The sequence below is a fragment of the Oncorhynchus mykiss genome, chromosome 6, assembly GCF_013265735.2.
Source record: "Oncorhynchus mykiss isolate Arlee chromosome 6, USDA_OmykA_1.1, whole genome shotgun sequence".
Taxonomy (NCBI): domain Eukaryota; kingdom Metazoa; phylum Chordata; class Actinopteri; order Salmoniformes; family Salmonidae; genus Oncorhynchus; species Oncorhynchus mykiss.
In genome coordinates, this window is record NC_048570.1 from 83,984,568 (window position 1) to 84,010,618 (window position 26,051).

The following is a 26,051-nucleotide window of genomic DNA, read 5'->3' on the forward strand; positions in this document are numbered from 1 at the left end:
CACTGCACAGAGACACAGACCATGAAGTGATATAACACCAGTCTAACCACTGCACAGAGACACAGACCATGAAGTGATATAACACCAGTCTAACCACTGCACAGAGACACAGACCATGAAGTGATATAACACCAGTCTAACCACTGCACAGAGACACAGACCATGAAGTGATACACCAGTCTAACCACTGCACAGAGACACAGACCATGAAGTGATATAACACCAGTCTAACCACTGCACAGAGACACAGACCATGAAGTGATTTAACACCAGTCTAACCACTGCACAGAGACACAGACCATGAAGTGATATAACACCAGTCTAACCACTGCACAGAGACACAGACCATGAAGTGATATAACACCAGTCTAACCACTGCACAGAGACACAGACCATGAAGTGATATAACACCATTCTAACCACTGCACAGAGACACAGACCATGAAGTGATATAACACCAGTCAAACCACTGCACAGAGACACAGACCATGAAGTGATGTCTAACCACTGCACAGAGACACAGACCATGAAGTGATATAACACCAGTCTAACCACTGCACAGAGACACAGACCATGAAGTGATATAACACCAGTCTAACCACTGCACAGAGACACAGACCATGAAGTGATATAACACCAGTCTAACCACTGCACAGAGACACAGACCATGAAGTGATATAACACCAGTCTAACCACTGCACAGAGACACAGACCATGAAGTGATATAACACCAGTCTAACCACTGCACAGAGACACAGACCATGAAGTGATATAACACCAGTCTAACCACTGCACAGAGACACAGACCATGAAGTGATATAACACTAGTCTAACCACTGCACAGAGACACAGACCATGAAGTGATATAACACCAGTCTAACCACTGCACAGAGACACAGACCATGAAGTGATATAACACCAGTCTAACCACTGCACAGAGACACAGACCATGAAGTGATATAACACCAGTCTAACCACTGCACAGAGACACAGACCATGAAGTGATGTCTAACCACTGCACAGAGACACAGACCATGAAGTGATATAACACCAGTCTAACCACTGCACAGAGACACAGACCATGAAGTGATACAACACCAGTCTAACCACTGCACAGAGACACAGACCATGAAGTGATACAACACCAGTCTAACCACTGCACAGAGACACAGACCATGAAGTGATATAACACCAGTCTAACCACTGCACAGAGACACAGACCATGAAGTGATATAACACCAGTCTAACCACTGCACAGAGACACAGACCATGAAGTGATATAACACCAGTCTAACCACTGCACAGAGACACAGACCATGAAGTGATATAACACTAGTCTAACCACTGCACAGAGACACAGACCATGAAGTGATATAACACCAGTCTAACCACTGCACAGAGACACAGACCATGAAGTGATATAACACCAGTCTAACCACTGCACAGAGACACAGACCATGAAGTGATATAACACCAGTCTAACCACTGCACAGAGACACAGACCATGAAGTGATGTCTAACCACTGCACAGAGACACAGACCATGAAGTGATATAACACCAGTCTAACCACTGCACAGAGACACAGACCATGAAGTGATACAACACCAGTCTAACCACTGCACAGAGACACAGACCATGAAGTGATACAACACCAGTCTAACCACTGCACAGAGACACAGACCATGAAGTGATATAACACCAGTCAAACCACTGCACAGAGACACAGACCATGAAGTGATATAACACCAGTCTAACCACTGCACAGAGACACAGACCATGAAGTGATATAACACCAGTCTAACCACTGCACAGAGACACAGACCATGAAGTGATATAACACCAGTCTAACCACTGCACAGAGACACAGACCATGAAGTGATATAACACCAGTCTAACCACTGCACAGAGACACAGACCATGAAGTGATATAACACCAGTCTAACCACTGCACAGAGACACAGACCATGAAGTGATATAACACCAGTCTAACCACTGCACAGAGACACAGACCATGAAGTGATTTAACACCAGTCAAACCACTGCACAGAGACACAGACCATGAAGTGATATAACACCAGTCTAACCACTGCACAGAGACACAGACCATGAAGTGATATAACACCAGTCTAACCACTGCACAGAGACACAGACCATGAAGTGATATAACACCAGTCAAACCACTGCACAGAGACACAGACCATGAAGTGATATAACACCAGTCAAACCACTGCACAGAGACACAGACCATGAAGTGATACAACACCAGTCTAACCACTGCACAGAGACACAGACCATGAAGTGATATAACACCAGTCAAACCACTGCACAGAGACACAGACCATGAAGTGATATAACACCAGTCTAACCACTGCACAGAGACACAGACCATGAAGTGATATAACACCAGTCTAACCACTGCACAGAGACACAGACCATGAAGTGATATAACACCAGTCTAACCACTGCACAGAGACACAGACCATGAAGTGATATAACACCAGTCTAACCACTGCACAGAGACACAGACCATGAAGTGATATAACACCAGTCTAACCACTGCACAGAGACACAGACCATGAAGTGATATAACACCAGTCTAACCACTGCACAGAGACACAGACCATGAAGTGATATAACACTAGTCTAACCACTGCACAGAGACACAGACCATGAAGTGATATAACACCAGTCTAACCACTGCACAGAGACACAGACCATGAAGTGATATAACACCAGTCTAACCACTGCACAGAGACACAGACCATGAAGTGATATAACACCAGTCTAACCACTGCACAGAGACACAGACCATGAAGTGATGTCTAACCACTGCACAGAGACACAGACCATGAAGTGATATAACACCAGTCTAACCACTGCACAGAGACACAGACCATGAAGTGATACAACACCAGTCTAACCACTGCACAGAGACACAGACCATGAAGTGATACAACACCAGTCTAACCACTGCACAGAGACACAGACCATGAAGTGATATAACACCAGTCAAACCACTGCACAGAGACACAGACCATGAAGTGATATAACACCAGTCTAACCACTGCACAGAGACACAGACCATGAAGTGATATAACACCAGTCTAACCACTGCACAGAGACACAGACCATGAAGTGATATAACACCAGTCTAACCACTGCACAGAGACACAGACCATGAAGTGATATAACACCAGTCTAACCACTGCACAGAGACACAGACCATGAAGTGATATAACACCAGTCTAACCACTGCACAGAGACACAGACCATGAAGTGATATAACACCAGTCTAACCACTGCACAGAGACACAGACCATGAAGTGATTTAACACCAGTCAAACCACTGCACAGAGACACAGACCATGAAGTGATATAACACCAGTCTAACCACTGCACAGAGACACAGACCATGAAGTGATATAACACCAGTCTAACCACTGCACAGAGACACAGACCATGAAGTGATATAACACCAGTCAAACCACTGCACAGAGACACAGACCATGAAGTGATATAACACCAGTCTAACCACTGCACAGAGACACAGACCATGAAGTGATATAACACCAGTCTAACCACTGCACAGAGACACAGACCATGAAGTGATATAACACCAGTCTAACCACTGCACAGAGACACAGACCATGAAGTGATATAACACCAGTCTAACCACTGCACAGAGACACAGACCATGAAGTGATATAACACCAGTCTAACCACTGCACAGAGACACAGACCATGAAGTGATATAACACCAGTCAAACCACTGCACAGAGACACAGACCATGAAGTGATACAACACCAGTCTAACCACTGCACAGAGACACAGACCATGAAGTGATATAACACCAGTCAAACCACTGCACAGAGACACAGACCATGAAGTGATATAACACCAGTCTAACCACTGCACAGAGACACAGACCATGAAGTGATATAACACCAGTCTAACCACTGCACAGAGACACAGACCATGAAGTGATTTAACACCAGTCAAACCACTGCACAGAGACACAGACCATGAAGTGATATAACACCAGTCTAACCACTGCACAGAGACACAGACCATGAAGTGATATAACACCAGTCTAACCACTGCACAGAGACACAGACCATGAAGTGATATAACACCAGTCTAACCACTGCACAGAGACACAGACCATGAAGTGATATAACACCAGTCAAACCACTGCACAGAGACACAGACCATGAAGTGATACAACACCAGTCTAACCACTGCACAGAGACACAGACCATGAAGTGATATAACACCAGTCTAACCACTGCACAGAGACACAGACCATGAAGTGATATAACACCAGTCTAACCACTGCACAGAGACACAGACCATGAAGTGATATAACACCAGTCTAACCACTGCACAGAGACACAGACCATGAAGTGATATAACACCAGTCTAACCACTGCACAGAGACACAGACCATGAAGTGATATAACACCAGTCTAACCACTGCACAGAGACACAGACCATGAAGTGATATAACACCAGTCAAACCACTGCACAGAGACACAGACCATGAAGTGATACAACACCAGTCTAACCACTGCACAGAGACACAGACCATGAAGTGATATAACACCAGTCAAACCACTGCACAGAGACACAGACCATGAAGTGATATAACACCAGTCTAACCACTGCACAGAGACACAGACCATGAAGTGATTTAACACCAGTCAAACCACTGCACAGAGACACAGACCATGAAGTGATATAACACCAGTCTAACCACTGCACAGAGACACAGACCATGAAGTGATATAACACCAGTCTAACCACTGCACAGAGACACAGACCATGAAGTGATATAACACCAGTCTAACCACTGCACAGAGACACAGACCATGAAGTGATATAACACCAGTCTAACCACTGCACAGAGACACAGACCATGAAGTGATATAACACCAGTCTAACCACTGCACAGAGACACAGACCATGAAGTGATATAACACCAGTCTAACCACTGCACAGAGACACAGACCATGAAGTGATTTAACACCAGTCAAACCACTGCACAGAGACACAGACCATGAAGTGATATAACACCAGTCTAACCACTGCACAGAGACACAGACCATGAAGTGATATAACACCAGTCTAACCACTGCACAGAGACACAGACCATGAAGTGATATAACACCAGTCTAACCACTGCACAGAGACACAGACCATGAAGTGATATAACACCAGTCAAACCACTGCACAGAGACACAGACCATGAAGTGATACAACACCAGTCTAACCACTGCACAGAGACACAGACCATGAAGTGATATAACACCAGTCAAACCACTGCACAGAGACACAGACCATGAAGTGATATAACACCAGTCTAACCACTGCACAGAGACACAGACCATGAAGTGATATAACACCAGTCTAACCACTGCACAGAGACAAAGACCATGAAGTGATATAACACCAGTAAAACCACTGCACAGAGACACAGACCATGAAGTGATATAACACCAGTCTAACCACTGCACAGAGACACAGACCATGAAGTGATATAACACCAGTCTAACCACTGCACAGAGACACAGACCATGAAGTGATTTAACACCAGTCAAACCACTGCACAGAGACACAGACCATGAAGTGATATAACACCAGTCTAACCACTGCACAGAGACACAGACCATGAAGTGATATAACACCAGTCTAACCACTGCACAGAGACACAGACCATGAAGTGATATAACACCAGTCTAACCACTGCACAGAGACACAGACCATGAAGTGATATAACACCAGTCAAACCACTGCACAGAGACACAGACCATGAAGTGATACAACACCAGTCTAACCACTGCACAGAGACACAGACCATGAAGTGATATAACACCAGTCTAACCACTGCACAGAGACACAGACCATGAAGTGATATAACACCAGTCTAACCACTGCACAGAGACACAGACCATGAAGTGATATAACACCAGTCTAACCACTGCACAGAGACACAGACCATGAAGTGATATAACACCAGTCTAACCACTGCACAGAGACACAGACCATGAAGTGATATAACACCAGTCTAACCACTGCACAGAGACACAGACCATGAAGTGATATAACACCAGTCAAACCACTGCACAGAGACACAGACCATGAAGTGATACAACACCAGTCTAACCACTGCACAGAGACACAGACCATGAAGTGATATAACACCAGTCAAACCACTGCACAGAGACACAGACCATGAAGTGATATAACACCAGTCTAACCACTGCACAGAGACACAGACCATGAAGTGATATAACACCAGTCTAACCACTGCACAGAGACACAGACCATGAAGTGATTTAACACCAGTCAAACCACTGCACAGAGACACAGACCATGAAGTGATACAACACCAGTCTAACCACTGCACAGAGACACAGACCATGAAGTGATATAACACCAGTCTAACCACTGCACAGAGACACAGACCATGAAGTGATATAACACCAGTCTAACCACTGCACAGAGACACAGACCATGAAGTGATATAACACCAGTCTAACCACTGCACAGAGACACAGACCATGAAGTGATATAACACCAGTCTAACCACTGCACAGAGACACAGACCATGAAGTGATATAACACCAGTCTAACCACTGCACAGAGACACAGACCATGAAGTGATATAACACCAGTCAAACCACTGCACAGAGACACAGACCATGAAGTGATACAACACCAGTCTAACCACTGCACAGAGACACAGACCATGAAGTGATATAACACCAGTCAAACCACTGCACAGAGACACAGACCATGAAGTGATATAACACCAGTCTAACCACTGCACAGAGACACAGACCATGAAGTGATATAACACCAGTCTAACCACTGCACAGAGACACAGACCATGAAGTGATTTAACACCAGTCAAACCACTGCACAGAGACACAGACCATGAAGTGATATAACACCAGTCTAACCACTGCACAGAGACACAGACCATGAAGTGATATAACACCAGTCTAACCACTGCACAGAGACACAGACCATGAAGTGATATAACACCAGTCTAACCACTGCACAGAGACACAGACCATGAAGTGATATAACACCAGTCAAACCACTGCACAGAGACACAGACCATGAAGTGATACAACACCAGTCTAACCACTGCACAGAGACACAGACCATGAAGTGATATAACACCAGTCAAACCACTGCACAGAGACACAGACCATGAAGTGATATAACACCAGTCTAACCACTGCACAGAGACACAGACCATGAAGTGATATAACACCAGTCTAACCACTGCACAGAGACACAGACCATGAAGTGATATAACACCAGTCAAACCACTGCACAGAGACACAGACCATGAAGTGATATAACACCAGTCTAACCACTGCACAGAGACACAGACCATGAAGTGATATAACACCAGTCTAACCACTGCACAGAGACACAGACCATGAAGTGATATAACACCAGTCTAACCACTGCACAGAGACACAGACCATGAAGTGATATAACACCAGTCTAACCACTGCACAGAGACACAGACCATGAAGTGATATAACACCAGTCTAACCACTGCACAGAGACACAGACCATGAAGTGATATAACACCAGTCTAACCACTGCACAGAGACACAGACCATGAAGTGATTTAACACCAGTCAAACCACTGCACAGAGACACAGACCATGAAGTGATATAACACCAGTCTAACCACTGCACAGAGACACAGACCATGAAGTGATATAACACCAGTCTAACCACTGCACAGAGACACAGACCATGAAGTGATATAACACCAGTCTAACCACTGCACAGAGACACAGACCATGAAGTGATATAACACCAGTCAAACCACTGCACAGAGACACAGACCATGAAGTGATATAACACCAGTCTAACCACTGCACAGAGACACAGACCATGAAGTGATATAACACCAGTCTAACCACTGCACAGAGACACAGACCATGAAGTGATATAACACCAGTCAAACCACTGCACAGAGACACAGACCATGAAGTGATATAACACCAGTCTAACCACTGCACAGAGACACAGACCATGAAGTGATATAACACCAGTCTAACCATTTTTCCAACAATTGTTTACAGACAGATTATTTCACTTATAATTCACTGTATCACAATTCCAGTGGGTCAGAAGTTTACATACACTAAGTTGACTGTGCCTTTAAAAAGCTTGGAAAATTCCAGAAAATGATGTCATGGCTTTAGAAGCTTCTGATAGGCTAATTGACATAATTTCAGTCAATAGGGGGTTTACCTGTGGATGTATTTCAAGGCCTACCTTCAAACTCAGTGCCTCTTTGCTTGTAGGCCTGGGTAATAAACTGAGTTATGTGGTATGATGTATTGGGGGCATGTAAATTACACGTTCCTCCAAGATGGAATATTAAAGACAGGGAGATATCTAAGTTACATGTTCCTCCAAGATGGAATATTAAAGACAGGGAGATATCTAAGTTACATGTTCCTCCAAGATGGAATATTAAAGACAGGGAGATATCTAAGTTACATGTTCCTCCAAGATGGAATATTAAAGACAGGGAGATATCTAAGTTACGTGGACGTATGCGCACACACACGCGCACAGACTGCTACTCGCACGTGCTCACCCACACACACATCTATGGATGCATGCACACACACAGAGCATTGAGGAGTGGCCTGGCTGTGTCCCACTGTGATGACCTCACACACAGAGCATTGAGGAGCGGCTGTGTCCCACTGTGATGCCCTCACACACAGAGCATTGAGGAGCGGCCTGGCTGTCCCACTGTGATGACCTCACACACAAAGCATTGAGGAGCGGCTGTGTCCCACTGTGATGACCTCACACACAGAGCATTGAGGAGCGACTGTGTCCCACTGTGATGACCTTACACACAGAGCATCGAGGAGCGACTGTGTCCCACTGTGATGACCTCACACACAGAGCATTGAGGAGCGACTGTGTCCCACTGTGATGACCTCACACACAGAGCATTGGGGAGCGATTGTGTCCCACTGTGATGACCTCACACACTCTCACAAGTGAGAAACACAGCAGCAGTCGTTCCACTTCATTTCCTCTCTCCTCTCTACAGACAGACACCTACTGAGCCAGACAGACACACAGGGAGACAAATACTGTCTGGTGCACTAACACACTGCATGACACCCTGTAGGGGGATGATTTCAGAGCTATGAGTTCTCTCTCTGTGTGTGTGTGTGTGTGTGTGTGTGTGTGTGTGTGTGTGTGTGTGTGTGTGTGTGTGTGTGTATGAGTGGGGGGTCTCTCCACATTAAACAGAAGTGGATTGATAAGCTCTACAATATATCCCCTAGCATAACTCATATCCTGCTGCTGAGAGAGATGACCATAAACACACTCCTCAGCACACGGAACCTTGACAGTTTATCGCCGTAAATAATGAGGGAGGGAGGAACGATTAGTCAGACGAGCGGAGGGATGATTGTTTGTTTATAGAATGGAAACAAATCGGTAAATGACTGACAAAGTAAACAAACACAACAATAAAGGGAAATGACAAAACACACAACGACAGAGGAAATGAGAAGTGCTGGGAAACAGATCGGCTGTAATTCACTTCTATTTCTTAATATCTCTCCTCACCTCTGTCTCTGCACCAAGACTAGCCCGGAGGAGAGAGAGAGACAGAAGGACAAAGGGAGAGTATGTGTGTTAGAAGGATAGAGGACTAGTCCATTAGTGTAATGATTGTCCATTAAAAGCTCATCAGATGGTCATGGATAGACCAGACACCCATTCCCCCCAGCTGAGAGAGATTAAGAAAAAGACAGGAGAGAGGGAAAGAGGGAGGAGAGAGAAAGAGGGAGGAGAGAGAAAGAGGGAGGAGAGAGAAAGAGAGAGGACAAAGAAATAGGGAGAGAGAGACAGAGAGGATAGAGAGACAGAGAGGACAGAGGAGAGAGAGACACAGATCTATGATGCCCTGAGATGTGCCACTACTACTAATACATTCTAATACACTATTTAAATGCACAAGCTAGATGTTCTGCCCCAACAGTAAAGTATAGCCTGGACAGATTCTGGACGACTGAGGGGGAGAGATTTATGAAAGTGCTGCCGTCTGTTCTACTCCATTTTTAATGTCTCATATGTAACGACAGCAACATCTGTCATCAAAAACACAGCTTTCCCCCTGTAGCTGCTGAATATCTGCTGTGGATTCCATTCCTCTTGGTTGGACTGCAAGGCAACCCCAGCACATAGTACGTTTAGCTTTGACCTTTAACCTCTACCCTAGTCCAACGGAGATAGTCAGTGCACAGCCCACATGGAGAGGTTTAGGTATGTTACCAGGTTTCCTTTGTGGAGATGGTACATTGCTAAAACATGACCTCACTTTACATAACATATCCCAAAAGACAAGGACGTACACTGTACTGTCAACACTTCACTTCTAAAATCACCCTAAAGGATATGTTCACAATGTTTTCACATTCCTGTGTGTGTGTCTGTGTGTGTGTGTGTGTGTGTGTTAAACGTGCTGTGTGTGTGTGTGTTAAACGTGCTGTGTGTGTGTGTTTTAAACGTGCTGTGTGTGTATTAAACGTACTGTGTGTGTGTGTGTGTGTGTGTGTGTGTGTGTGTGTTAAACGTGGAGTGTGTGTGTGTTAAACGTGCTGTGTGTGTGTGTGTTAAACGTGCTGTGTGTGTGTGTGTGTGTTAAACGTGCTGTGTGTGTGTGTGTTAAACGTGCTGTGTGTGTGTGTGTGTGTTAAACGTGCTGTGTGTGTGTGTGTGTTAAACGTGCTGTGTGTGTGGATGTTAAATATACGTAAAGTAGATTCAGCCAGTGAAGTGTTAAGAGGAGAGAAACATGCCACATTAATGAAGACCCACTGCTGTCCCACAGGGATGTTAGAATGTCAGACAGAATGTTAAGAGGTAAGTTGGTATGTCACTATAGCAGAGCATAGACAGTCTGATGATACGGACCGACACCTGACAAGTAGAAAACACACACACACACACACACACACACACACACACACACACACACACACACACACACACACACACACACACACACACACACACGTTCAGCCAAGCAGACACAGGCTATGAGGACAAGAACAGACATTTCCAATTCCTACTATTTTCAGGCTTTTTCAAGAGAACACTGTGAAAGCCTCAACATGAACCCAAGCGGCCAATCATGAAAGAAACAGACTGTCCCAGGCGTTGAATTCAACTCCTCAGAGAAGTGCTTGGCAGGAACAAAGACTGCACCAAAACCTGTAGGTTAGGACCCGGGTTTGTAGGTTAGGACCCAGGTTTGTAGGTTAGGACCCAGGTTTGTAGGTTAGGACCCAGGTTTGTAGGTTAGGGCCCAGGTTTGTAGGTTAGCGCCCAGGTTTGTAGGTTAGGACCCAGGTTTGTAGGTTAGGACCCAGGTTTGTAGGTTAGGACCCAGGTTTGTAGGTTAGGGCCCAGGTTTGTAGGTTAGGACCCAGGTTTGTAGGTTAGGGCCCAGGTTTGTAGGTTAGGACCCAGGTTTGTAGGTTAGGGCCCAGGTTTGTAGGTTAGGACCCAGGTTTGTAGGTTAGGACCCAGGTTTGTAGGTTAGGACCCAGGTTTGTAGGTTAGGACCCAGGTTTGTAGGTTAGCGCCCAGGTTTGTAGGTTAGGACCCAGGTTTGGTTAAGTAACTTTCCCCAAATTCCCAAGGTTTCCAGAAATCCCGATTGGAAGGTTCCCAGAATCAAGAGGGAATGAGCAGGAAATCCAGGAATCGTACAACCAGGATTTCTGGAAAACTTGGGAATGTACGGAATATTTTGCAAACCTAGCAGGGTATAAACAGTACGTATGTACAGTATATAAACAGTATATATATATATAAACAGTATTTAAAAAGTTTGGGGTCACTTAGAAATATATTTGTTTTTGAAAGAAAAGCAATTTTTTTTGTCCATTAAAATAACATCAAATTGATCAGTAATACAGTGTAGACATTGTTAATGTTGTAAATGACTATTGTAGCTGGATACGGCTGATTTTTAATGGAATATCTACATAGGTATACAGAGGCCCATTATCAGCAACCATCACTCCTGTGTTCCAATGGCACGTTGTGTTAGCTAATCCAAGTTTATCATTTTAAAAGGCTAATTGATCATTAGAAAACCCTTGCAATTGTGTTAGCACAGCTGAAAACTGTTGTTCTGATTAAAGAAGCAATAAAACTGGCCTTCTTTAGACAAGTTGAGTATCTGGAGCATCAGCATTAGTGGGTTCAATTACAGGCTCAAAATGGCCAGAAACAAAGAAATTTCTTCTGAAACTCATCAGCCTATTATTGTTCTGTGGAATTATGGCTATTCCATGTGAGAAATTGCCAAAGAACTGAAGATCTCGTACAACACTGTGTACTACTCCCTTCACAGAAGAGTGCAAACTGTCCCACAGAGGAGTGGGAGGCCCTGGTGCACAACTGAGCAAGAGGACAAGTACATTAGTGTGTCTTGCTGAGAAACAGACGCCTCACAAGTTCTCAACTGGCAGCTTCATTAAATAGTACCCACAAAACACTAGTCTCAACGTCAACAGTGAAGAGGCGACTCTGGGATGCTGCCCTTCTAGGCAGAGTTCCTCTGTCCAGTCTCAACGTCAACAGTGAAGAGGCGACTCTGGGATGCTGCCCTTCTAGGCAGAGTTCCTCTGTCCAGTCTCAACGTCAACAGTGAAGAGGCGACTCTGGGATGCTGCCCTTCTAGGCAGAGTTCCTCTGTCCAGTCTCAACGTCAACAGTGAAGAGGCGACTCCGGGATGCTGGCCTTCTAGGCAGAGTTCCTCTGTCCAGTGTCAACGTCAACAGTGAAGAGGCGACTCTGGGATGCTGCCCTTCTAGGCAGAGTCCCTCTGTCCAGTCTCAACGTCAACAGTGAAGAGGCGACTCTGGGATGCTGCCCTTCTAGGCAGAGTCCCTCTGTCCAGTCTCAACGTCAACAGTGAAGAGGCGACTCTGGGATGCTGCCCTTCTAGGCAGAGTTCCTCTGTCCAGTCTCAACGTCAACAGTGAAGAGGCGACTCTGGGATGCTGCCCTTCTAGGCAGAGTTCCTCTGTCCAGTCTCAACGTCAACAGTGAAGAGGCGACTCTGGGATGCTGCCCTTCTAGGCAGAGTTCCTCTGTCCAGTGTCAACGTCAACAGTGAAGAGGCGACTCTGGGATGCTGCCCTTCTAGGCAGAGTTCCTCTGTCCAGTGTCAACGTCAACAGTGAAGAGGCGACTCTGGGATGCTGCCCTTCTAGGCAGAGTTCCTCTGTCCAGTGTCAACGTCAACAGTGAAGAGGCGACTCTGGGATGCTGCCCTTCTAGGCAGAGTTCCTCTGTCTAGTGTCTGTGTTCTTTTGCTCATCTTAATCTTTTATTTTTATTGGCCAGTCTGAGATATGGCTTTTTCTTTGCAACTCTGCCTAAAAGGCCAGCATCCCAGTATGAAAGGCCAGCATCCCAGAGTATGTACACACACACACCCTTTGATGTTATCACTGAGCAAACATGATTGGATAAATCCTGGAAGAGAATGAGACAAACATCTTTTTGATGGAATGCTTTGCTGTGATTGGCTGGTGCTTACCGAACGCCGTGCTCCGGTTGGCCAGTCCAGAGTAGGCATTGCCGCTGGGCGATGAGGTGGCAGGGGAGGACAGGGGGCTATAGGAAGATGGGTCTCCTTGGTAACTGTGGCCGGAGCCTATCCCAAACGGACTGGACTGGGCCTTAGTGGACTGGATGAAGAGAGAGAGAAGGAAAAAGAGTTGAGTGTGTGTGTTGTACTAGACTAGCAGAGAGACGTGTGTGTTGTACTAGACTAGCAGAGAGACTTGTGTTGTACTAGACTAGCAGAGAGACTTGTGTTTTACTAGACTAGCAGAGAGACGTGTGTGTTGTACTAGACTAGCAGAGAGACGTGTGTGTTGTACTAGACTAGCAGAGAGACGTGTGTGTTGTACTAGACTAGCAGAGAGACGTGTGTGTTGTACTAGACTAGCAGAGAGATGTGTGTGTTTTACTAGACTAGCCGAGAGACGTGTGTGTTTTACTAGACTAGCAGAGAGATGTGTGTGTTGTACTAGACTAGCAGAGAGACGTGTGTGTTTTACTAGACTAGCAGAGAGATGTGTGTGTTTTACTAGACTAGCAGAGAGACGTGTGTGTTGTACTAGACTAGCAGAGAGACGTGTGTGTTGTACTAGAATAGCAGAGAGATGTGTGTGTTTTACTAGACTAGCAGAGAGACGTGTGTGTTGTACTAGACTAGCAGAGAGACGTGTGTGTTTTACTAGACTAGCAGAGAGACGTGTGTTTTACTAGACTAGCAGAGAGACGTGTGCGTTTTACTAGACTAGCAGAGAGACGTGTGTGTTGTACTAGACTAGCAGAGAGACGTGTGTGTTGTACTAGACTAGCAGAGAGACGTGTGTGTTTTACTAGAATAGCAGAGACGTGTGTGTTTTACTAGACTAGCAGAGAGATGTGTGTGTTGTACTAGACTAGCAGAGAGACGTGTGTGTTGTACTAGACTAGCAGAGAGACGTGTGTGTTTTACTAGACTAGCAGAGAGACGTGTGTGTTGTACTAGACTAGCAGAGAGACGTGTGTGTTGTACTAGAATAGCAGAGAGATGTGTGTGTTTTACTAGACTAGCAGAGAGACGTGTGTGTTTTACTAGACTAGCAGAGAGACGTGTGTGTTGTACTAGACTAGCAGAGAGACGTGTGTGTTGTACTAGACTAGCAGAGAGACGTGTGTGTTTTACTAGACTAGCAGAGAGACGTGTGTGTTGTACTAGACTAGCAGAGAGACGTGTGTGTTGTACTAGAATAGCAGAGAGATGTGTGTTTTACTAGACTAGCAGAGAGACGTGTGTGTTTTACTAGACTAGCAGAGAGACGTGTGTGTTGTACTAGACTAGCAGAGAGACGTGTGTGTTGTACTAGACTAGCAGAGAGATGTGTGTGTTGTACTAGACTAGCAGAGAGACGTGTGTGTTTTACTAGACTAGCAGAGAGACGTGTGTGTTGTACTAGACTAGCAGAGAGACGTGTGTGTTGTACTAGACTAGCAGAGAGATGTGTGTGTTTTACTAGACTAGCAGAGAGACGTGTGTGTTTTACTAGACTAGCAGAGAGACGTGTGTGTGTGTGTTACTGGTGTAGGTTGAGAAGACAAATGAGCCTGCTAAACACCATATGCTCAACACACTCCCCTTAGCACGCATGTCGTGTGGTCCGATATGCAGATCAGAGAAAACACACCCCCACACACACACACACACACACACACACACACACACACCATTACCAGGCTCTGCTGATGAGATTCACTGAAGCGAGGAGAAAGAGAGAGAGAATCTGCATAGCGACCACTGAAACGCATTTCATTAGAAATGCTAATGATGCTATTGGCTAGCAGTAGAGGATTCCTGTTGTCAACCAAAGCAGAGGTGCCTACATTCTGTAGTAGCTATGGGAGTCCGTGTGTGATCAGTGTGTCGTCTGCCTGACTAGAAAACACCTACAACACCTAGGCATTAGATCTGGAATGGAACCAAGTCTGGAGTGATTCTATAGATATTTATACAGTTTCAGATTTCTGGATTCTGTCTGACTCTACTCACAACACAAATCATCTCTGCTACATGTTCAGGTCTGTGTGTTTTAACTGGCCTGAGAAGGTAGGGTCTGTTGTTAGTCCTGTGTGTGTTTTACCTGGCCTGAGAAGGTAGGGTCTGTTGTTAGTCCTGTGTGTGTTTTACCTGGCCTGAGAAGGTAGGGTCTGTTGTTAGTCCTGTGTGTGAGAGACCTGGCCTGAGAAGGTAGGGTCTGTTGTTAGTCCTGTGTGTGAGAGACCTGGCCTGAGAAGGTAGGGTCTGTTGTTAGTCCTGTGTGTGAGAGACCTGGCCTGAGAAGGTAGGGTCTCTTGTTAGTCCTGTGTGTGAGAGACCTGGCCTGAGAAGGTAGGGTCTGTTGTTAGTCCTGTGTGAGAGACCTGGCCTGAGAAGGTAGGGTCTGTTGTTAGTCCTGTGTGTGAGAGACCTGGCCTGAGAAGGTAGGGTCTGTTGTTAGTCCTGTGTGTGAGAGACCTGGCCTGAGAAGGTAGGGTCTGTTGTTAGTCCTGTGTGTGAGAGACCTGGCCTGAGAAGGTAGGGTCTGTTGTTAGTCCTGTGTGAGAGACCTGGCCTGAGAAGGTAGGGTCTGTTGTTAGTCCTGTGTGTGAGAGACCTGGCCTGAGAAGGTAGGGTCTGTTGTTAGTCCTGTGTGTGAGAGACCTGGCCTGAGAAGGTAGGGTCTGTTAGTCCTGTGTGTGAGAGACCTGGCCTGAGAAGGTAGGGTCTGTTGTTAGTCCTGTGTGTGAGAGACCTGGCCTGAGAAGGTAGGGTCTGTTGTTAGTCCTGTGTGTGAGAGACCTGGCCTGAGAAGGTAGGGTCTGTTGTTAGTCCTGTGTGTAAGAGACCTGGCCTGAGAAGGTAGGGTCTGTTGTTAGTCCTGTGTGTGAGAGACCTGGCCTGAGAAGGTAGGGTCTGTTGTTAGTCCTGTGTGTGAGAGACCTGTCCTGAGAAGGTAGGGTCTGTTGTTAGTCTTGTGTGTGAGAGACCTGGCCTGAGAAGATAGGGTCTGTTGTTAGTCCTGTGTGTGAGAGACCTGGCCTGAGAAGGTAGGGTCTGTTGTTAGTCCTGTGTGTGAGAGACCTGGCCTGAGAAGGTAGGGTCTGTTGTTAGTCCTGTGTGTGTTTTACCTGGCCTGAGAAGGTAGGGTCTGTTGTTAGTCCTGTGTGTAAGAGACCTGGCCTGAGAAGGTAGGGTCTGTTGTTAGTCCTGTGTGTGAGAGACCTGGCCTGAGAAGGTAGGGTCTGTTGTTAGTCCTGTGTGTGAGAGACCTGGCCTGAGAAGATAGGGTCTGTTGTTAGTCCTGTGTGTGTTTTACCTGGCCTGAGAAGGTAGGGTCTGTTGTTAGTCCTGTGTGTGAGAGACCTGGCCTGAGAAGGTAGGGTCTGTTGTTAGTCCTGTGTGTAAGAGACCTGGCCTGAGAAGGTAGGGTCTGTTGTTAGTCCTGTGTGTGAGAGACCTGGCCTGAGAAGGTAGGGTCTGTTGTTAGTCCTGTGTGTGAGAGACCTGGCCTGAGAAGGTAGGGTCTGTTGTTAGTCCTGTGTGTGTTTTACCTGGCCTGAGAAGATAGGGTCTGTTGTTAGTCCTGTGTGTGTTTTACCTGGCCTGAGAAGGTAGGGTCTGTTGTTAGTCCTGTGTGTGAGAGACCTGGCCTGAGAAGGTAGGGTCTGTTGTTAGTCCTGTGTGTGTTTTACCTGGCCTGAGAAGGTAGGGTCTGTTGTTAGTCCTGTGTGTGTTTTACCTGGCCTGAGAAGGTAGGGTCTGTTGTTAGTCCTGTGTGTGTTTTACCTGGCCTGAGAAGGTAGGGTCTGTTGTTAGTCCTGTGTGTGTTTTACCTGGCCTGAGAAGGTATGGTCTGTTGTTAGTCCTGTGTGTGAGAGACCTGGCCTGAGAAGATAGGGTCTGTTGTTAGTCCTGTGTGTGTTTTACCTGGCCTGAGAAGGTAGGGTCTGTTGTTAGTCCTGTGTGTGTTTTACCTGGCCTGAGAAGGTAGGGTCTGTTGTTAGTCCTGTGTGTGAGAGACCTGGCCTGAGAAGGTAGGGTCTGTTGTTAGTCCTGTGTGTAAGAGACCTGGCCTGAGAAGGTAGGGTCTGTTGTTAGTCCTGTGTGTGAGAGACCTGGCCTGAGAAGGTAGGGTCTGTTGTTAGTCCTGTGTGTGAGAGACCTGGCCTGAGAAGGTAGGGTCTGTTGTTAGTCCTGTGTGTGTTTTACCTGGCCTGAGAAGATAGGGTCTGTTGTTAGTCCTGTGTGTGTTTTACCTGGCCTGAGAAGGTAGGGTCTGTTGTTAGTCCTGTGTGTGAGAGACCTGGCCTGAGAAGGTAGGGTCTGTTGTTAGTCCTGTGTGTGTTTTACCTGGCCTGAGAAGGTAGGGTCTGTTGTTAGTCCTGTGTGTGTTTTACCTGGCCTGAGAAGGTAGGGTCTGTTGTTAGTCCTGTGTGTGTTTTACCTGGCCTGAGAAGGTAGGGTCTGTTGTTAGTCCTGTGTGTGAGAGACCTGGTCTGAGAAGGTAGGGTCTGTTGTTAGTCCTGTGTGTGAGAGACCTGGCCTGAGAAGGTAGGGTCTGTTGTTAGTCTTGTGTGTGAGAGACCTGGCCTGAGAAGGTAGGGTCTGTTGTTAGTCCTGTGTGTGAGAGACCTGGCCTGAGAAGGTAGGGTCTCTTGTTAGTCCTGTGTGTGAGAGACCTGGCCTGAGAAGATAGGGTCTGTTGTTAGTCCTGTGTGTGTTTTACCTGGCCTGAGAAGGTAGGGTCTGTTGTTAGTCCTGTGTGTAAGAGACCTGGCCTGAGAAGGTAGGGTCTGTTGTTAGTCCTGTGTGTGAGAGACCTGGTCTGAGAAGGTAGGGTCTCTTGTTAGTCCTGTGTGTGAGAGACCTGGCCTGAGAAGGTAGGGTCTCTTGTTAGTCCTGTGTGTGAGAGACCTGGCCTGAGAAGGTAGGGTCTCTTGTTAGTCCTGTGTGTGTTTTACCTGGCCTGAGAAGGTAGGGTCTGTTGTTAGTCTTGTGTGTGAGAGACCTGGCCTGAGAAGGTAGGGTCTGTTGTTAGTCCTGTGTGTGAGAGACCTGGCCTGAGAAGGTAGGGTCTGTTGTTAGTCCTGTGTGTGAGAGACCTGGTCTGTGAAGGTAGGGTCTCTTGTTAGTCCTGTGTGTGAGAGACCTGGCCTGAGAAGGTAGGGTCTGTTGTTAGTCCTGTGTGTGAGAGACCTGGCCTGAGAAGGTAGGGTCTCTTGTTAGTCCTGTGTGTGAGAGACCTGGCCTGAGAAGGTAGGGTCTCTTGTTAGTCATGTGTGTGAGAGACCTGGCCTGAGAAGGTAGGGTCTGTTGTTAGTCCTGTGTGTGAGAGACCTGGCCTGAGAAGGTAGGGTCTGTTGTTAGTCCTGTGTGTGAGAGACCTGGCCTGAGAAGATAGGGTCTGTTGTTAGTCCTGTGTGTGTTTTACCTGGCCTGAGAAGGTAGGGTCTGTTGTTAGTCCTGTGCGTGAGAGACCTGGCCTGAGAAGGTAGGGTCTGTTGTTAGTCCTGTGTGTGAGAGACCTGGCCTGAGGAGGTAGGGTCTGTTGTTAGTCCTGTGTGTAAGAGACCTGGCCTGAGAAGGTAGGGTCTGTTGTTAGTCCTGTGTGTGTTTTACCTGGCCTGAGAAGGTATGGTCTGTTGTTAGTCCTGTGTGTGAGAGACCTGGCCTGAGAAGGTAGGGTCTGTTGTTAGTCCTGTGTGTGAGAGACCTGGCCTGAGAAGGTAGGGTCTGTTGTTAGTCCTGTGTGTGTTTTACCTGGCCTGAGAAGATAGGGTCTGTTGTTAGTCCTGTGTGTGTTTTACCTGGCCTGAGAAGGTAGGGTCTGTTGTTAGTCCTGTGTGTGTTTTACCTGGCCTGAGAAGGTAGGGTCTGTTGTTAGTCTTGTGTGTGAGAGACCTGGCCTGAGAAGGTAGGGTCTGTTGTTAGTCCTGTGTGTGAGAGACCTGGCCTGAGAAGGTAGGGTCTGTTGTTAGTCCTGTGTGTGAGAGACCTGGCCTGAGAAGGTAGGGTCTGTTGTTAGTCCTGTGTGTGTTTTACCTGGCCTGAGAAGGTAGGGTCTGTTGTTAGTCCTGTGTGAGAGAGACCTGGCCTGAGAAGGTAGGGTCTGTTGTTAGTCCTGTGTGTGAGAGACCTGGCCTGAGAAGGTAGGGTCTGTTGTTAGTCCTGTGTGTGAGAGACCTGGCCTGAGAAGATAGGGTCTGTTGTTAGTCCTGTGTGTGAGAGACCTGGCCTGAGAAGGTAGGGTCTGTTGTTAGTCCTGTGTGTGAGAGACCTGGCCTGAGAAGGTAGGGTCTGTTGTTAGTCCTGTGTGTGAGAGACCTGGCCTGAGAAGGTAGGGTCTGTTGTTAGTCCTGTGTGAGAGAGACCTGGCCTGAGAAGGTAGGGTCTGTTGTTAGTCCTGTGTGTGTTTTACCTGGCCTGAGAAGGTAGAGTCTGTTGTTAGTCCTGTGTGTGTTTTACCTGGCCTGAGAAGGTAGGGTCTGTTGTTAGTCCTGTGTGTAAGATACCTGGCCTGAGAAGGTAGGGTCTGTTGTTAGTCCTGTGTGTGTTTTACCTGGCCTGAGAAGGTAGGGTCTGTTGTTAGTCCTGTGTGTGAGAGACCTGGCCTGAGAAGGTAGGGTCTGTTGTTAGTCCTGTGTGTGAGAGACCTGGCCTGAGAAGGTAGTGTCTGTTGTTAGTCCTGTGTGTGAGAGACCTGGCCTGAGAAGATAGGGTCTGTTGTTAGTCCTGTGTGTGAGAGACCTGGCCTGAGAAGGTAGGGTCTGTTGTTAGTCCTGTGTGTGTTTTACCTGGCCTGAGAAGGTAGGGTCTGTTGTTAGTCCTGTGTGTGAGAGACCTGGCCTGAGAAGGTAGGGTCTGTTGTTAGTCCTGTGTGTGAGAGACCTGGCCTGAGAAGGTAGGGTCTGTTGTTAGTCCTGTGTGTGAGAGACCTGTCCTGAGAAGGTAGGGTCTGTTGTTAGTCCTGTGTGTAAGAGACCTGGCCTGAGAAGGTAGGGTCTGTTGTTAGTCCTGTGTGTGAGAGACCTGGCCTGAGAAGGTAGGGTCTGTTGTTAGTCCTGTGTGTGAGAGACCTGGCCTGAGAAGGTAGGGTCTGTTGTTAGTCCTGTGTGTGTTTTACCTGGCCTGAGAAGGTAGGGTCTGTTGTTAGTCCTGTGTGTGTTTTACCTGGCCTGAGAAGGTAGGGTCTGTTGTTAGTCCTGTGTGTGAGAGACCTGGCCTGAGAAGGTAGGGTCTGTTGTTAGTCCTGTGTGTGAGAGACCTGGCCTGAGAAGGTAGGGTCTGTTGTTAGTCCTGTGTGTGAGAGACCTGGCCTGAGAAGGTAGGGTCTGTTGTTAGTCCTGTGCGTGAGAGACCTGTCCTGAGAAGGTAGGGTCTGTTGTTAGTCTTGTGTGTGAGAGACCTGGCCTGAGAAGGTAGGGTCTGTTGTTAGTCCTGTGTGTGAGAGACCTGGCCTGAGAAGGTAGGGTCTGTTGTTAGTCCTGTGTGTGAGAGACCTGGCCTGAGAAGGTAGAGTCTGTTGTTAGTCCTGTGTGTGTGTGTGTGTGCGTGTGTGTGTGTGTGTGTGTGTGTGTGTGTGTGTGTGTGTGTGTGTGTGTACCTGGCCAGAGAACGGGGGTCTGTTGCCAGTCCAGGCCACCTGTCCTGGGTTGAGCTGTCTGGAGATCTGAGCTAGGTTCTGATTGGACGATCCCGACGGCTGGATATCGTTCACCCCCGGGACATGGATCACTGAGGAGCTGTGTAAAACACAGACAGACAGACAGCATTCCAAGTAAATGTGTGATATGAGAGCCTTTATATAGACCCCATGCAGACGGTCATATTTAGTTTATACTTTAACAACACATTTAACTGTTCACATCTGTCAACTCTAGTCTGCTCAGTTGTTTAACCATCACCTGAGGCCCTGTCTTCCCCCACGGCTTTCAACTTTAAAACACGCACGCTAATGTGCATGCATGCACGTACACACAGACCCACACACAACCCACAGAGACCCACACAGACCCAAAGAGAGGTGTACCTGAAGCTCTTGGCAGAGTGTCCTGGCTGGAAGGGAGAGTTCTGGGAGTACAGCTGCTGACCTCCTGCTGTAGACGAAGGAACCATCATCTTCTTCTCACCAGCTGGAACCACACAATACACGCACCGTTTACAGAGATATATAGAGGGAGAGACACAATACACACACCATTTATAGAGATATATAGAGGGAGAGACACAATACACACACCGTTTATAGAGAGAGATATATAGAGGGAGACACAATACACACACCCTTTATAGAGAGAGATATATAGAGGGAGAGACAATACACACACCGTTTATAGAGAGAGATATATAGAGGGAGAGACACAATACACACACCGTTTATAGAGAGAGAGAGATATAGAGGGAGAGACACAATACACACACCGTTTATAGAGAGAGATATATAGAGGGAGAGACACAATACACACACCGTTTATAGAGAGAGATATATAGAGGGAGAGACACAATACACACACCGTTTATAGAGAGAGATATATAGAGGGCGAGACAATACACACACCGTTTATAGAGAGAGATATATAGAGGGAGAGACACAATACACACACCGTTTATAGAGAGAGAGATATAGAGGGAGAGACACAATACACACACCGTTTATAGAGAGAGATATATAGAGGGAGAGACACAATACACACACCGTTTATAGAGAGAGATATATAGAGGGAGAGACAATACACACACCGTTTATAGAGAGAGATATATAGAGGGCGAGACAATACACACACCGTTTATAGAGAGAGATATATAGAGGGAGAGACACAATACACACACCATTTATAGAGAGAGATATATAGAGGGAGAGACACAATACACACACCCTTTATAGAGAGAGATATATAGAGGGAGAGACAATACACACACCGTTTATAGAGAGAGATATATAGAGGGAGAGACAGATATTCAGATAAATATATTTAGAAAGAGTGACATTTAGAAAGAGGTAGAGACATACAGAGAGAAAGAAATGCAGAGAGACAGAGAGAGGGAGAGAGAGAGAGAGGGAGAGAGAGAGAGAGGGAGAGAAACAGAGAGGGGGAGACAGAGAGAGAGGAGACAGACAGAGAGAGAGGGAGAGAGAGAGAGATAGGGAGAGAGAGATAGACAGACAGAGAGGAAAAAAGAGAGATGAAGGGAGACAGAGAGGGAGAGACAGACAGAGATAGGGAGGGAGAGAGACAAACAGAAACATTCAGAGAGAGGGAGAAAGAGCTAAAAAAAACACCACAGTCAGAGAGAGGGAGGGAATGGAGAGGGAGAGAGAGCGAGAGAAAGTTCAGTTCTGATTGAGTTGTGTGGAGGTTGTTTTACATTTCTCCCTTGGATGAAAGACCACCATCACAACCAACCGTCTACCATGGGCCTTTCAACACACACTGGCTGACTAACACTTATCTAAACACACACACACACACGACGAGTAGAGGTGAGAAAATAACTAGATGTCGTACAGCCAGAGATGCCGGAGTACATGTCAGCGAAGCGTGGGTCTCTCTCCTGTGAGAACATGGTGTCCGTCTTGTCAGTGTTCTTGCCCGCCTCGTGAACCCCTCCTCCCACACTGGGAACGGGCACCTGGAGGGAGACAGGAGGGAAGGATCACTTCATTTAGTAATACTAACTTTATTTATACAAGGGTGTGAGTATATCCCCCTTGCAGATGTACAGTCAACAGCTAGAAAGAGAGTGGGGAAGGACCTCTTCACTTAATGAAACCCTAGAAACTGATGTACAGTCAACAGCTAGAAAGAGAGTGGGGAAGGACCTCTTCACTTAATGAAACCCTAGAAACTGATGTACAGTCAACAGCTAGAAAGAGAGGAGGGAAGGACCTCTTCACTTAATGAAACCCTAGAAACTGATGTACAGTCAACAGCTAGAAAGAGAGGAGGGAAGGACCTCTTCACTTAATGAAACCCTAGAAACTGATGTACAGTCAACAGCTAGAAAGAGAGGAGGGAAGGACCTCTTCACTTAATGAAACCCTAGAAACTGATGTACAGTCAACAGCTAGAAAGAGAGGAGGGAAGGACCTCTTCACTTAATGAAACCCTAGAAACTGATGTACAGTCAACAGCTAGAAAGAGAGTGGGGAAGGACCTCTTCACTTAATGAAACACTAGAAAGTATTTATACAGCAGGATTTGGATCAATTCCATTTGAATTCAGTCAGTTGAGGAGCTAAACTGAAATTCTAATTTCAATGTTTTTTCCCCCTCAGACAATCATTGAGGAATAATTCCATTTCTGTTTACTTCCTGAGCTGACTGAATTAAAATGGAATTGACCCCAAGCCTGTTATCCAGTTGAGCCTCTTAAATGTCCAATGCAGCCATTTTTCAATTAAAAATTGTCATAAAGAAACAAAAATAGCTTCTTAGCAAAGAGCAATTTCTGTGAGAGGAAAACGGAAAACTAGCTGTTATTGGCAGAGAGGTTTGGAACTCTTTCTTATTGGTCTATTAACTAATTGACCACCTGGTGATGTCACCAGGCAGACCAAAACTCCATCCCACCAAAAACAGGCTGTAATTTCAGGCGGTCTTTTCAAATAGCTCTTAACCTAAAAAAGGGCATTATCATAATATTCACAATTTCACAGTATTATTCCAACATCATAGTATGTAAATATATATAAAACAGAGGAAAATCACATTTTTGACTGCACTGGGCCTTTAATGATATACAATCAACAGCTTCAGAAGCTGTCTAGCATGAAAAGCCAGGGGTATGGACAGGTAAGTAAGCTACACTGGGTACAGTAGGTATAGGGAAGACACAATGTTATATGTTGTATTATCAACAGGCAGCTACAGGGGTCCTGTGGGGTACCTGTGATAGGTCGTAGGCTGTCAGGCCGTCTCTCTGATGGACCTCCAGCTCTGCCTGCTGCTGCTGTTGGAGCTGCCTGGAGAACACACACAATGACAACACATTAATACACATTAACACAATACCATCACTTTGATATGTTTCCTCTTTAGATTGTATTATTAGTAACAGATGGTCAAGTTAGTGATACACAATAGCAAAACACCAGCATCCGAACGTACCAGCAAGATACCACACCTGGCACCCTAACGGCTGTAGAACAAATCAGAACATTGACGGACTGGAAAAACCTAAGGGTCCTTTGTAAATGTACTATTAAATACAGACTACAAGCTGGTCTGTCCATCTGTGCTGAATGACTATAGGGGGTAACAGACTGCTCTCTCCTCTCCATCCCTTTCTGTCTTTATCATTCCCTTGTTTTCTCTCTTTCCCTTGCTCTAGTTCTCTCTCCCTACTCACAGCTGTCCAGGCTCTGCCTCTTAACAAGGAGCAGATTCTAACTGTGTCTTCTATACACTGGGAAACAACAGATTCTAACTGTGTCTTCTATACACTGTGAAACAACAGATTCTAACTGTCTTCTATACACTGGGAAACAACAGATTCTGTGTCTTCTATACACTGTGAAACAACAGATTCTAACTGTCTTCTATACACTGTGAAACAACAGATTCTAACTGTGTCTTCTACACACTGTGAAACAACAGATTCTAACTGTCTTCTATACACTGTGAAACAACAGATTCTAACTGTCTTCTATACACTGTGAAACAACAGATTCTAACTGTCTTCTATACACTGTGAAACAACAGATTCTAACTGTCTTCTATACACTGGGAAACAACAGATTCTAACTGTCTTCTATACACTGTGAAACAACAGATTCTAACTGTGTCTTCTACACACTGTGAAACAACAGATTCTAACTGTGTCTTCTATACACTGGGAAACAACAGATTCTAACTGTCTTCTATACACTGGGAAACAACAGATTCTAACTGTGTCTTCTATACACTGTGAAACAACAGATTCTAACTGTGTCTTCTATACACTGTGAAACAACAGATTCTAACTGTCTTCTATACACTGGGAAACAACAGATTCTAACTGTCTTCTATACACTGTGAAACAACAGATTCTAACTGTCTTCTATACACTGGGAAACAACAGATTCTAACTGTGTCTTCTATACACTGTGAAACAACAGATTCTAACTGTGTCTTCTATACACTGGGAAACAACAGATTCTAACTGTCTTCTATACACTGGGAAACAACAGATTCTAACTGTCTTCTATACACTGGGAAACAACAGATTCTAACTGTCTTCTATACACTGGGAAACAACAGATTCTAACTGTCTTCTATACACTGGGAAACAACAGATTCTAACTGTCTTCTATACACTGGGAAACAACAGATTCTAACTGTGTCTTCTATACACTGAGAAACAACAGATTCTAACTGTCTTCTATACACTGTGAAACAACAGA

General features: G+C 46.0%; 1 protein-coding gene across 6 annotated transcripts in view; it reads right to left on the reverse strand.

Annotated features, from left to right (window-relative positions):
- The window catches only part of LOC110526723 (aryl-hydrocarbon receptor nuclear translocator 2), a 111,021-nt gene that overhangs the window by 6,164 nt on the left and 78,806 nt on the right, over positions 1–26,051 (reverse strand). For all 6 annotated transcript variants that reach the window (XM_036981220.1, XM_036981217.1, XM_036981216.1 and 3 more), the window contains 5 exons: positions 24,557–24,632; positions 23,176–23,299; positions 21,699–21,801; positions 21,273–21,411; positions 13,637–13,787 (listed from right to left, as the gene is read on the reverse strand). In XM_036981220.1, the coding sequence (XP_036837115.1) occupies positions 13,637–13,787; positions 21,273–21,411; positions 21,699–21,801; positions 23,176–23,299; positions 24,557–24,632 (593 nt within the window). The remainder of the gene's footprint in view (positions 1–13,636; positions 13,788–21,272; positions 21,412–21,698; positions 21,802–23,175; positions 23,300–24,556; positions 24,633–26,051) is intronic.